General features: G+C 48.2%; 1 protein-coding gene across 1 annotated transcript in view; it reads left to right on the top strand.

Annotated features, from left to right (window-relative positions):
• The window catches only part of ERI3 (ERI1 exoribonuclease family member 3), a gene marked incomplete at its 3' end in the record, with an annotated part of 44847 nt that extends 42664 nt beyond the window's left edge, over positions 1-2183 (top strand). Inside the window, exon 5 of the mRNA XM_010289899.1 lies at positions 2088-2183. Within this exon, the coding sequence (XP_010288201.1) occupies positions 2088-2183 (96 nt within the window). The remainder of the gene's footprint in view (positions 1-2087) is intronic.
• Between the last annotated feature and the right edge of the window lie 12083 nt (positions 2184-14266).

Below are 14266 nucleotides of genomic sequence, written 5' to 3'. Positions count from 1 at the left end.
AGCTTTCCTGGACAAAGCTTTCTTAGCATGCTGGTTGGGGCTGGTGGGGTCTGTTCAACCACGGGATGTCATGGACATATGTGTAATGGCTGTAAAATGCATGGACTGGGCTGCTATTTATGTGACGGCTGTGCAATTGCAAGGAGTGACTCCAGGTGGTTTATTTCAGCGCGATGGTGCTAGCATCAGATGAGCCGCGCCCAGAGGTGAGACCGTGCTGTCAAGTCACATTGCTTACCTTGCAAATCGCTGTAGCCCTGATGCTTGCAAGCTAGTTCTTTTGACAGGCTTCCTGCTTTCAAAGAGATTCCTCTGGACCTCCTTACTCAAACGTGTTTGTATGACTTAAATTATTGCTCCTAAATGATGACTTGTGCATTTTTTCAGGACCAGGCATTTGGTTTTGGCACAGGGAGTCTATTCCTTTCTTGCCTAAGCAGGGCTTACAAAGCCAGTACACTGGTGGGGCCCGGTGTGGGCTGGCTGTGTTGGCCACATATTCCTGGGAGATTCCCCTGGATATGTTTGCCAGCTTCCTTCCTTTTCTTCCCATAGAAATGGAGGCAGCAACGAGACCAAACCACTCTGGTACTGCACTACCCTGAGTCCCACATTATCTGCAAGTGCATTATCTGTGTCCCTCCTTCATCTCCTTACTTGGGAAGCTGTTTGTAGGTCTGAAGAGATGCTGCCCTGTTTACCAAAGGGTTCGGAACTGGGCTGAGCACTCAGGTACTGCATGGGGTATTGATGGTGCACCCCAGCTCAAGATGGTGTATCTAGCTTCTATCCACATCTGACCAGAGCTTGTTCCTGAATTTCAGCCTTGATTCTGACGTCCAGTGTGGATTATTCACTCTTTTTCCTCTATGGAGAGTAGAGGACTTTGCCCTGGACATGGTCTGTGTTGGGACGTTTGAGGAGCTGATGCTGGCACTCGCAGCTCTTCCCTCCTCCCTACAACCTCCTCCTACAGCCCCCAAGTGCCTGAGGAAGTTGTGAGATTCCCCACCCCCCTCTGTTTGCAAAAGCCAATTTCTGGGGTTGTGGCTTTTAACATGCACAAACGGCTCTAATTTAGTCATTTATTTAGCTGACATATTTATTTGGGATGTTCTTTTGCTTCAGTTAAAGATCGTGTGACCGGTGCCCCAGGCATGCTCAGCAGTACATGAGTGAATAAGATCCATCAATTACTCTTGATCAGATCAAACCGTCCGGGGAAAACTCCCATAACTCATCTCCCTGCACAGGCTTGGCTGGAGCTGCACGGCCTTGCGACTTGGGCTTCCGCGTCTGAGGGGCACGTTGTAGCTCCCCTGCGAACACACTGGGGTCCTGCTGTCCCTTCAGGCATTCTACCTCCCTTACCGGTGCCGTTTTGTTTTGGGAGCCCTATTCTGGCAGCTCGCTGTAGGAAGGGGTTAAATACGTGCGCTCGCAACTCTGGCTGCGGGTGCTCAAACCCATAGTGAGACAGCATACGGCACCTTGCATCTTCAGAGTTGTGACTGCGCTCTTCTTCCAAGCACCTGCTTAGCAAACAGCCTCTGCTTTCTTAGCCCTACGACGTTGTTCCTGCAGCATTACTACACAAAAATGAATGCATTGGTGCCTCCTTCCCTCCCTCATGTCTCATTCGGTGTTTTAACTATAAAGGCCATATGGAAAAGCACCAGGGCATGGCAGGTGAATTGTGAGTCCTTCTGTCTGCCTTGTAAACCACTGGTTTTGCAAGGGTTTGTGATGAGTTCACTTAGCTAAGGATGGCCCGCATGCTCCAGTCGCGTTTGCGTGTTAGCCACTGTGGAGAAGAGCTGCATGCCGCACTTGCACACAGCTTCTGTTCAAAATGTTCAGTCTGAAAGGTGTCAGCAGCCTGGATGTGGCTGGATGTATGTAAGTCTTCAGCCAAGCTGTGCTCTCATGAGATTTTTTTGCCAAGAGCTATGGTCCATCTGATGTGCAGCATGTTACAGCAGACTTGAGAGTCTCTTGTATCTTGGAACGAAATGCACTTAAGAAAACAGAGTTTGTGTTGTCAGGACACTGATTGAATCAAACCTGCTCTCTCTTCTCTCTTACAGGTTACCAGGACAATGCCAGTACTTAGGGCTGCCGGTTGCTGATTACTTCAAACAGTGGATTAATCTGAAAAAGGTACTTTTGTGCAAACTGCCATGGTCCCTGTCTCCCTCTCTCCCCCTTCCCCTTGTCCTTCTCCTTTCCTCTTTAAGGAGGTGCCTAATAACTACTGCTGTTTTGCATTGAAATGAGTTATTTTCTCAGAAGCTGGGCTGAGCGAGTCCTCCGGCTCCCTATTGTATCTCCTCTAATAGAGTCTTACTGTACTTGATGGGATGTGTTCTGCATCTGGAGAGAATCCCATTGTGGCAGGCACAGTGCAGTGTCTCCGCATAATAGTGGGGTACTGTGAGGCCCCTCTCCAGCGAAGGTTGTGTTGGCCCCAGTGTTTCTGACTCTGTTTTGTTCTGCAGCGGTATAAGGCTTCTAGGAGCTTGGTTCCCTTCAGATCAAATTCCCTATGTTTATCAACCTGAAACATTCCCAAACAAAACAATCAGTGTTTCCCTTTGTACTGTGGGAAAGGGGACCTGTCTCAGCAGCATGTCCACCTAAGAAACCAGCGGTCCCTTTGCAAAGCAAAATACCTTAGACTTTACTGTCTGGTGCCTTGTGTTGCTCCACACCTTCTCTGGGTGGTTAAACAGCAGCCTGCTGTGCATCCATTGGGTATCCTGGCACAGCTGCTCCATCTGCACAGAAGAATGTGGTCATGCCATAAGCCACAAATCAAAGGGGGAAGAAAAGAACAAGTGTGACTACAAGCAGTAGTAGGGTGAGGGGTGATGCTGGGGTCTGTGCACAAGAGAAACTGGGGTGGCCCTGGCCCTCCTGGTTAAAGCTTTGCATCAGTAAGATTCCCTTCCCCCATCCAATTTAGTGTTTTATTTGGGTTTCTGTGCCTTTTCCTGATAATTAGGGGTCTCAGTAAATGGAATTTGCTTGTAAACATCTCGTTGTACTTGTGGGCTTTTCTTTTGTTCTCTTATTTATTTATTGTTTTAAATGGAAGCATGAGTGACAGGCTGAACAGCCACGGAAGGACAATTTGCATGATCTGTTCCGTCAAATAGGGTAGAACATGAACTTAACAAGGGATGCTGGCAGCACATTCCCGGCTGAACTTGTCAAAGGGTTTTGTATTTCCCTGCTGTCAGAGCAAATCTTTTGGCTGATTGCTGGTCCTTGGTAAATGAAATCTGAAAGCACATTGGGGCATTCTGCAGTTCAGTGACCATTAATGATCGCCATTTGAAGTTCACTAAACTTCCGGTGAATGGATAGCAGCTGTATAACCAGCAGGTTGATGGCTGCAGAATAATAATATTTAAAAAAAAATCCTTAGGTACCATGATGTTCGCTAAGAAGTAGGTTTATCTAGTCATACTCCTCGTCTGGGCCTCAGGATGAATGACTTAAGGCTCTTTCCCATACTTAGAGGCTCCTGGATTTAGTGTGTTTGGAGCAGGGATTCATTGTAATGTGGACATCAGGCAAGTGGCTGTTCTTCAAGATGGGTGTTCGTGTATTGTGCTTCAGCAAATACTGTGATGATAAGTTGAGGGCTGGTGAGCATCCGTGAAGTACCAAGCACAGAGCTCAAGGCAGGAGGAGAAGGGAAGCTGTTGCAGGGAAGTGTTCCCCTGCCCAGCTCTCTGAAAGGGTTGCATGTAGGATGGGGGCACATGGGTTGGGGTTGTCCCCATCTGCAGATGTGTTACTCTGAAAGTAAGGCTCCAGTCTCCTTCAGATCATGTGGAGAGGGGATGTGTGAGAGAGATACTTATCTTACACCAAGCCCTCTAATCCCTTAAAAATCTGAAGTTTTTCTGACTCTCTAATATCACAGGGTGGTTCCAGGGTCCCTGCACCTCTCTGGGAAGTGACCCAGGTTGAAGAGAAGAGCAGGGACCTCTCCTAGCCTGTGGCTAAAGAGCTGCCTCCTGTGGGGCTTACTCATACCCCAGGATGAGGATGTTTCCATGCTACTCACTGCCCTGCTCTCTGGGAGTGCTTGTGGGGTAACTGCCCGTGTGTTTTCATGAGAGAGGATTTCCAGCTTAGATAAATAATTCTGGCCAAGCAGTTGGGACCCAGTGGGACCTCAGTCTCTTTTGAGTGAGCTCCCAGTGTGAGACAAATAAGGTTGGACAGGTATCTAGCCCCACTGCTCTTCCCTTCATAGCTCAGGTAGCCCCTTTTCTCCTCCCTCTGGCATGTTCCTGACTTAGAAATATCTCCTAGGCTGAGTCTGCCTCTGATGTGATCCATGAAGTGAAGGTGTTGGGGAGGGTGTGGTGTGAAACTGCTAATTTCTAGGTCATGGATAATGCAGAGACTTGAATGCTTCAGATGTCAAGGAAACAGTTCATGTGAGTGTAAATGGCATGTGTGACTGAAAACAGTTTCCTGCAGAATGGTCCCACCTGCATCTGCTGTCTGTTCTTTGGGTCTCTGCTTGTGAACGGTGATACCAAGAGGACCTTACTGAGTTGGGGAACTGCTGCTGCAAATTCAAGGCAATGCAAAAGAGTGGGATTACGTATAGAAAGCTGTGTGCGAGGGGCAGATGTGTTTGTGTACCTGTGTAGTGCGGTAACAACAAAGTATGTCCAAGATTCCCTCTGGCCACGCACACACACCTTCATATCCTCTTTGTCTCCATTTTGTATCATCTGAAGATACAGTCCTTGTCTGTGCTGCCTCTGCCAAAGTGCGGGATGCTCCAGAGCTCAGCAGTCCCTCTTCCCGAGGTGGTGAGATGGTCTTTCCCAGGGTTCATTTTTCAATAAACTCCTTTCTTTGTCACTTCTCTGGTGCAGGAGCAGTTGAGGTGAGCACCCTGTGCCTCCAGGCCTCTTTTAGAGTATCCAAGACTTGCCTCTTGGGTAAGCTGAAGATGGGAATCAGACCCTGCTAGCTGCCACGCTTGTGTTGCCCCAGGAGACCTTCTTGGATTGATCTGGCCATGCAGGGAGTGGTGAGCTCCACACCTGACTGCTGCGATGGTGGCCATGGTGTCTTGGAGTCTGTGAAAAAGCCTTCTGTGGAGGACAAAAGGAGAAAAGCTGCCTGTGCACTTGACTGCATTTGCTGAAGTTTTACCTTGCCTTATGCTCCCCCAGCCTGCTAACGCATCCCTTCCGTCAAGCCTGATCGGTGTTTGCTGACATTTTTAATGTCACTGAGCTATCTTGTATCTCTGGTGAACTGTCAGTGTAGAGCTGACTTGGGGCAGAGAGTTTATCATGTTCTTCACTTCGATTAGCTCAGCCTTGTAGGAGGGCAGCAGAAAGCAGAGGAGTCTTTCTTTGAATGCTGCAACATCTCAGACATCCCCCTAAACCATCTCTATAGAGAGCCACCATCCCATCTGCCAGTTCTCCTTCTGTGCCTGTCATGTCGATCCACAGAGGCCCCGTGGGTTAGGGCTGAGGTGCAGAACCTGAGCTACATTGTTGGAGCTGAATGCTCAGGATGGAAATAGCAGAGTGTGTTTCATGTCAGGAGCGAGGGGCACCGGTGGAGAAATATGTGCAGAAAGCAGGAGGCTGTGGGTCAAGATTTATGTGAAGAGGAAAACTGCTGCAGCTAACAAGCTACAACCAAGCTGGTGCCCCAAGAGTATCCTCAGGTAGCCTGGATAAATTCTGTGCTTATTCTAACACAAAGATCAGTTCTTGTTTGTGCTCCCTTTACTCTTTCGGGAGCCTCTGTGGTTTATCGTTCCAGGTCCCACTTGAGTTAGTGGCATGGTCGGTCCCATGATGGATCCCCACCCTGTGGGATGGAGCCAGTGCTGTGCTAGGCTGAGGACACGGTGCCTGTGATCGCAGGGTGGTCGGGAGCCTGGGAATGGGAAACACGATGGGCAGCAGGAGTGCCAGCACCACCGGGTTGGGAGCACATCACGGAGGGGAGAGTGGTTTGATGGAGGGAGGCGATGGAAGATGGGCAGTGAAGCTAGGTTTTCGTACAGTTAGCTGGTGCAAGAAAAGGATTAGAAGGATGATGAGGGTGTCAAAATGGCCACGCCAAAGGTCTAACCCAGATCCTCCCCATGCCAGAGGCCAGCAGCTGGTGCTTGCAGATGCAACAAGGAGAGCATGATTCGAGTCAGCTTCCTCTGGTTCCCAGCAATTGTCTCTTCAAGGATTGAGAGCTGGCCACTGCCTCCAGACCACTGTGTCTAGCATCCACTGTTTTTACCGCGTCTGTCTACCAGAACCTTGTACATCCTTTTCTGAATCTGCTCATGCTTTTGGTTTCTACAGCATCCTGCAGCAATGAGATTTGCTATTTAATTACACATTAATTATACTCTGTTTATTCATACATTGTGTGAAGATGCAAGTCCTCTTGTTTCTTTTTAAACCTATTGTCAGATATTTTCTTGCGCCTAGGTCTTGCATCGTGTGAAAGAGCAAATAAGTGTTCTTATTGTTCTTCTCTCTTGTGTTATTCTTGACTTGAAACCTCTGCCATACTCTTGCTTCATTGTGTCTCTTCTAGTGCAGCATAACTTGTTGGAGAGCTGGCACAAAGGTACCTGTGGGCTCTGCGCCTCCAGAATTGGGTTGTGGAAGCTATTTTTAACACTGTATACGCTATTCTGATCTTCCATTTCTTCTCTGGATGTTAGGCAGTTAAAAGATGAAGAGTGTTTTATGTAACCACTAAAGGTTTGTTTTATTCCTTGTTTTTCAAATGATATTTTATTAATTTTTTGAAAATACAATCTTCATACCCATCATAGAACTGCCTCTTTCTCAGGCCAGCTGTCCTGGCATGTTTGACCATCTTTGATTTCTGTTCATAGAGGGCAGCATGTCTTTATATACAGTAATAGTGGTTGCTTTAGAAGTGACAGAAAACTGGTCCTAGTTTGACATCCTCCTGAAGTCCAGCAGAGTTTTTATGAAAGGCAAGGGTTGAATGCTGTGTGTGGAGGAATGCAACTTTCCTTCTCTGGGCATCACAAAACAGAGTTGACAGAGCCTGGGGGAGCACAGCGTGGCCGTGCTGGGGCTGACACGGCTGTGCGCAGGGCCGGCCTTTTCCAGGCCCAGCCTTTACTGATCTGCAGATACTCGTAGCTGGAAGCGAACTGTTAATACACATGCACAAATGTTTTAAGGTCACCTACTCACATTGTGAAATTTGACAGAGGAAGCATGTAATAGGATGTTTTTGTTAATATTTGGCTACTAGAAATAAACACATCTTAAACAAACAAAGATTTGCTAACAGCTTTTTGTCTCTCCTCTGAATTAACAATTCCTTCTGCCTTTGGGGTGGGAGGAGGAGCTCTGAGTGCTTCTCAGGCACTTCGTGCTGAAGTGTCTTGAGTGCTTTGGATGAAGAAGGTTGAAATAGGTGCAACTGAGAAATGGTTTAGGTTTTGGCCCATATGCCTGCAAGTTGCTTTTGTCAGGTTTAACTTCTTGAGGACTTACTGTGATTGTTATCAATTGCCTGTTTATTGAATTACTGACTATAGGGAATATAAAATGCCTAGTAAGTTTCTAAGCTTACTAGTCCCAAGTACCATTTCTAAATGACAGAGAAGGACTCTTCAGGCAGAGTGCTTCATGGCCAAAGCATCAGGCACGTGAATAGGTGTTGCCTCTTACCTGCGAAGAGCTGCTCATATACCTACGGTGCTCAGTGCTTTGCAGGTTTGCAGCGTGGGTGAGTGCACTGGGACCCTATCACACCTTTCTTCAGTGAGAGCTGTGCTTTCTTGGGCTCCTCACCCCCAGCTGCGGAGCTCTTGGCTTTGGAAAGTCTCTCTCCGAAGGCAGAAACGGGAGAGGTGATGAAAAGAAACACAAGGAGAAGCACGACTCCAGGGTTAAGGGGAGTAAGAGTGTCTTTTCCATGGAAATTAGGAAAGAAAAGTGACTGTGCAATGCCATTGGTTCATAGTTGGAAGGAAATGGAAGGAATTGCTTATAACAGCAAAATGACTCTGCTTAATAAATACTTTGCTCTATATTTACAGAAAGGCAGAGGATGCCGTATCGCTGAGCAAGAGGTTTGCTGTTACAACATAATTTTCTGATAAAGTTAAGTGGTGACTTTCAGTTGGCATTTTGCATAGTTGGTTTAGAGGAGTTTTAAAGAGCTGGCTGAGAAGCCCTGAACTGTTAATAAGTCTTGGAAAATGGGGGAAGTTCTAGAGGACTGGAAGAAAGCTAATGTTGTACCAGTAATTTAGAAGGGCAAATGGGATGACCGATTAAGTAATTATAGTCCTATCAGCTTGACATTAATTCTGGGCAAAGTAATGAAAAGCCGGATATGATAGTTGATTAATAAAGAATGAAAAGAGGGTAATATAATGCCAATCAATGTGGATTTATGGAAACTAGATCTTTTTCAAACTAACTTGATATTTTTTTTATGAGACTACATGTTTGGTTGATAAAGGTAACCATGTCAATGTAATATACTTCTGGAAGGCATTTGACTTGGTACCTTATGACATTTTGATTAAGAAACAAGAGTGATACAAAATCAACATGGCACACATTACATTGATTAAGAACGAGTAAACTGACAGCTCCTAGCATTTAATTGTAAATGGATAATCATCACGGAGTACATGTCTTCCTAGTGGAGTCCCACAGGGATCTATTTCTCAGACCTCTTGTATTTAACACTTTTATCAATCCTCTGAAAGAAAACATAAAAATAATTTTTGATAAAGCGTGCAGATCCTGCATGCAGGAAGCAACTGCTGTTGGTTTATAAACAGGCAATGGTAAGTAGGAGCAGAGGGGCTGGGTCATCTCTTTCTTTGGGACTGGTTTGATCGGTATGGGATGCTGGGTCCCAGCTCTGCATCAGAAAGGATTCTGGAAGCTTGAAGACTGGATGAGAACTGCAAGACCCATGGGAACACTCGCCATGCAGTAAAGACCCTGGGAGCCACTTAGGGTACCAGAGGGAAGGGTAAGGGAGACTTGGCTGTAGTCCCTAAGTATCTAAAGGGAGAGTCAAAATGTGCTGAGATGCTCCTTCAGTCTAGCAGACAAAAGCATAAGCAGTTTCAGTGCCTGGAAGCCAAAGGGAGGTAATTCAGGTGCAGATTTTTACAGTGAGGGTAATTAACCATTGGAACAACTTACCGAAGGCTGTGGTGGATTCTTCAGCTCAGGAGGGAAGGTTTTTTCCTAAAAAGATCAGCTCTGGTTCAAACAGGAATTAATCTGGGGCAGCCTCATGGCCTGTGCAGGTCAGACCAGCTGATCGCGGCGGTTTCTTCTGCCATGATAATCTTCGACTGTTCCTCTCGGCGTAGCTCTGGCCACTCTGTTCCCTTGCGGTGAGAGCACCCTCGAAGGCTTCTGACTTGGGGGAGCGTGGGTGGCACGAATGCCACGAGGCTGGGGACGGCATCCCGGGGAGCGCGGCACCGCTGGCACGGGCAGGAGAGCCCTCCTGCTCCAGGGCGGGAGCGCGGCAGCCGTCCACGACTTCTCCTTTAAATCTGTCGTGCAGCTGTCTGAACTCTGAAATTTCTTTCACTCTCTCCCTCGCCTTGTTAACATGTGTTGCCTTTGGGGTAATCAGGGAAAAAATATTATGTCCTTTTACAATTACCGGGTTTTGGAATATTAAAATGTCTCTCTGCATCGGCAGTGTTATTTTGATTGGTATTCTAACCTTTGACTAGCCCATAAAGCGAGCCGCTCTTCAAGCCAATATTGCAGGACTGAAATTTAATTCCGAAATGATTCCAGATAATAGGGAGACAGATAATATATGCATGAAGGATATTATGTTTGGACTAAATGCAGCAGGGCCAGGGCTTGGGAGTTGAATAATAGCCCAGAGTGAGTTATAATCTGTGGGACAGAAATACCTTACTGTCAGGGCCAGGAGAGGAACTCTTAAATCAAAGGGAGGGAGATGAGGAGGGAGTTGAGGATAGTCATCTCAAAGGGGAAGGGCATCCAGGAGAGGCCTTAAAGGAGCAGCCCTCGCTGTCCCGCTGCGGAGGGACCTGTCCTCCCTCTCTTATTTAACAAAGAGTGCGGAGCAACAACACAATTTCAAGGAAAACCAACAAGCGGGGGGTTGTTCTGGGAAGAGAGGGTGAGTGTCTGCAAGTTCTTGACAGTCTTCCCTTTCCTCTTCCTGGTCTCACCAGAAGGGCATACAGGATGGGTTGATGCATCACTCTTAGCTTCTAGGGAAACCGAGGCAATAACCAGATGGACCGAGGGGTGGTTGTTGTGGGTTTGCAATAGGCGCTAAGGTAGGCGGCTCACGTAACGCAGAGTAACCATTGGGGTTGGTTTTGGTATCCGCCTTTGCGTAAAACAAAGGAAGCGGAGGCACGGCGCGTGGGCTGCGTGGCCGGTAGTGGTTCAGGGCTCTGGCCGCCCTTCCTCAGCCTGGGTCTTTCTGCTGGGCAGGGTTGTCTCTGTCCCTCAGGGCTGGTGACTGGAGAGACAGAGTAGGAGCATCCTGTGTGACAGCTAGCTGCAGATTCAGTGCCTTTTAAATACTGGAGGCTTTAAGAAGCAACACGCCTCTCTGGGCTCTCTGCCTCAAGGAAGGAAACTTGGTGGTTTTGTATTATTTGCTCCTCTGCCAGTGGCACTTTGTGCTTTGCCGGCAGCTTCCCCAGCGTGGTGGAGCGGTCAGCAGGATACTTTTTGCTCTGCAGTAACTCAGCCCTGTAACTTTAACCTGCTGGGCAAGGCGTTGGGATTTTTCCTGTAGCTAGACTTCGCAGAGCATTGCGGTGCTGTACCGTGCTGGCAGCTGTCCCGGGAGGAGGGGAGCTGAGCAAGCGGAGATGGAGAATGATCTCTGCTGCTGGGGTGACACAAACCCATGTCAATATAACAGGCTTTGGCTCAGTGGCACGAGCTTATCGTTTCAAAGTAATGATCCCAGCCTCGCATTTCATTTCCTTTTCTTGCAGTCTCAGGAGCTGGTCTTGCTACAGCTGAGAGGGGCTCTAGATGCAGCCTGAAGGCTTCACTGGTTTTGGATGACTTAAGCAGTAACATACATGCCCATCCCAGGAGGGCAGAAAAGAGCAGTGTCCATCTTTGCCTAAATCAAATGGTTTTGTGTGTTTCCCTCCCCTTTGGCTTTTGTTGTTTTGTTTTTTTTTATTGCATCCTAAAAGCACAGGAGCCATTTTTTGTGGAGCATGTGCCTGTACAAACTGTGCTGGGGGCAGACAGGAAAGGTGTGATCCTCAGAGGGTTAATGTAAGTTCTTGCTCTTGGTTCACCAGAAAGTAGCTAAGTTTCTTGGCTTGCAAAATAGCAGATTAGTTTAGTAATTCCTTTTGGCCATAAAATACACAACTGTGTGAAAGAGCACCCTTCTTGCTGCCAAACTTGTGCCAAGCAGAAGGTTGTGGGCTGGCCACAGGCAGCCAGTTCCTCTCTCACTGCCGTTTAGACTCTGCTGGGTGGGTAAAGACTATATCCAACAAGGTCCTGTTATGTGGAAGATATTTAGAGGTACTCCAGTGCAAAGGGGACATGTCAGTATGTCAGTCCTATTAACAAGAAGCTCTTCCTTCCTTCCCATAGCTATCCTGCCTGTGGTTTAGCATGCATTCATCTCACGGCATCTCACACACCAATTAATTTCTTTGCCATGAGGGCTTCTCTTTCTTACACTCTCTTTTGCTAATGCATATTAAAATTGTGTTAGGCACATGTTAAAATCTCACCTCTTTTCCTAGGCAAGGTATTTTGAGAGCCTAGTTTTAGCTTTGGGGCAAACCAGTTTTGAATACTGCACTTGGGGAGGACCTGGCACAGGTGGAGAAAACCCAGAAGAGAACAGAAGAAGAATCAGAGAGCTGGAAGACATGACCTCCACGGGAAGAGTGAGGGATCTGGGATGTTCAGCTTAGAGAAGACTAAGTAGAAATCATTTTTAAAGGAATGAAAGTGCTCAGAGGAAGGGAAGAGTTTATTCTGGGTGGTTGTGTTGGGCAGCTCTTCGTCCTGTCCTTACCTGCTGCAAGGAGATCAGTAAATAGTCTCTGTGGGTAAGGTCAGGGTTGTGGGACCTTTAGGTCTTGAGATTTTCAGAGTTTAGAAGAGTATGGTGGGGACGGTTTGGGTGGAGCTGGTCCTGCCTTGAGGCTGACGGTGTGGGTCATCAATTCTCCTTTCCTACCCTGGTTGCTGTGAGATTTCTGACGCCCTTGCACTTGGACACAGGCTGTCTGCTTTCCTTGGGACACGTCGCTGAAACTCAGAGTACCTGAGCAGGGAAAGAAGGGGTGGTTGCCCTGGGTGCCCCGTACAAGCTGTACTCCTCTCCTGATGCTGAGTCCCTGATCCAGGGTGTTTGTACTGGGGAGGTCCCAAGGCAGCCTTTATGATTTGGCAGCACCTTCAGGCTCCAGCAAGGCCCAGGGCCTCCTGGTGCCACGTGTGGTACAGAGAGCTCCTCAGATAAGGCAGGAAGGTGGTAATTCAAAAGAAACTGAGGAACACAATTATCTTACTTGGCCCCACGCAGCCTGCAGGTACTGGACAAAGCAGAGAGTAGAATTTATTGCTTTTTGTGCTTTTTTTAACCCATGCAAAAGCTTTGCCTTCTAGATGAAATTGTAAGCAGCAACCGTTTTGCTGAGTGCACTGCAATGGCTGCTTTGCCGAAAGCATCTTTGTCTATGCAAGTGGTTGGAGGCAGGCTGGCTTTTGTGGTTCTCCTGCATGCGCGTTCCCGTAGGCTGCAGGCCAAAGTCCGAGAGGCAGCTGCTGAGACCTTGGGACCTGCTCTTCCTGCCGAGTGCCACATTGCTCAGCTATACCTCGCCGTGCCTGCGCTCCACTTGCTGGGCGATTGGAACATCTGTCCCCTGCACCAAGGAGCCGCCTGGTTCCCGTCTGTGTGCGTGCTGCTGCTGAGGTTAAACATGCTGCTCAGACCTGTACGCCGTGAGTCTGGTTGCTGCTTGCAGGTTGAGGAAGGAGCTGCGCTGGCTCTCCTGGTCCTGCCCTGTTTATGGGGCAGTGTGCTGTAGGTGCCAAAGACAAAGTTTTGGAAGGAGCATTTGAAAGCAAGCGAAATAACCCACAATGATATCTGGGCAATTTGTGCTTTTGATAAATCTTTCTGCAATGTCAAGGTTATGCAGGCTATAGTGGCCTGATGGTCCCCACAGTGGGGTCTGGACAAGCAGGGAGTTGCTGCAGGGCTGCAGGGTCATGGTGTGATTGGGACCTGTCAGCTGGATGGTTGCTGTAGCTGGGAATAATGGTGTGTACAGCATGACTGTAGCATAGCTGATGTTGTGCCACATGCTTGCATCCAGACTTGCCCTGCAATGTGCCCCTGGTAGAGCACCCCAGGAGCAAACCAGGGAAACAATAAGGATGGTCAGAATTAGGCCCTTGATCTCCCAGCGAGCAGGTGTCTGTCTGGGACAGGTCTGGCGTTTCACCTGCGCACATGACTGTGGCTGTTCCTGTGGAGCACCCGCACCATTGCCAGAAGCTGGGGGTCTCCAGTCTCATGCCCCTGCCTACATGAAGGTGTGGGGCAGCCTGTATTTCTCTATGTCTCATGCGTACTGCGGTCAGACAGAGAGACTGGAGCCATCTGTGTGCCCTGGTATTGCAAGAGGCAAGCCTGACCCCGGGCCTGACACAGCTCCCTGCAGTCAATACCAGAGCAAGGCAAGAGAAGAAGGGATTAGAGGCAGGGCATGTTTTACAATAATCCTGCAACGTGTGCTGCATTCCAGGCCAGGAGGAGCTGGGAGGCAAAGGCACAATGTGTGAAAGACGGCCTTTCCCAGAGCCCTGTAGGTCAGGTGAGGGGCAGAGCATCCCTGCATCCCAGCCCTTCAGCTGGAGCTTTTCATGGGTACCAGCACAGCTGCTTAGTTCCTGGGAAAGGAGCTGTGTCCTCTTTTCCCTGCATTTAAAAGACAAGACCTTCATGTAGGAGCATGAAAACGGCCTTGTGTAGTTCTCCAGGCAGGGATGAGGGGTTAATCAGATTTTCTAGCCTTGGGGATTAAAACATTAACTGGTTTAGTCCTCATTGTAGCCAGCATGGCTACAAGAGGGAGAGTGACTGCCTGCCACCTCCACCAGCAGCAGCAGGCTGGTTTTATGGTAGCAACAGCTTGCCAGTAAGCAGAAAGAGCTTTTCTTGTATGAGGTGTTCCTGTTGCCCT

Source organism: Phaethon lepturus, unplaced genomic scaffold (assembly GCF_000687285.1).
Source record: "Phaethon lepturus isolate BGI_N335 unplaced genomic scaffold, ASM68728v1 scaffold7066, whole genome shotgun sequence".
In the NCBI taxonomy this organism is placed as follows: Eukaryota; Metazoa; Chordata; class Aves; order Phaethontiformes; family Phaethontidae; genus Phaethon; species Phaethon lepturus.
This window is presented reverse-complemented; position numbering and strand designations above follow the sequence as displayed.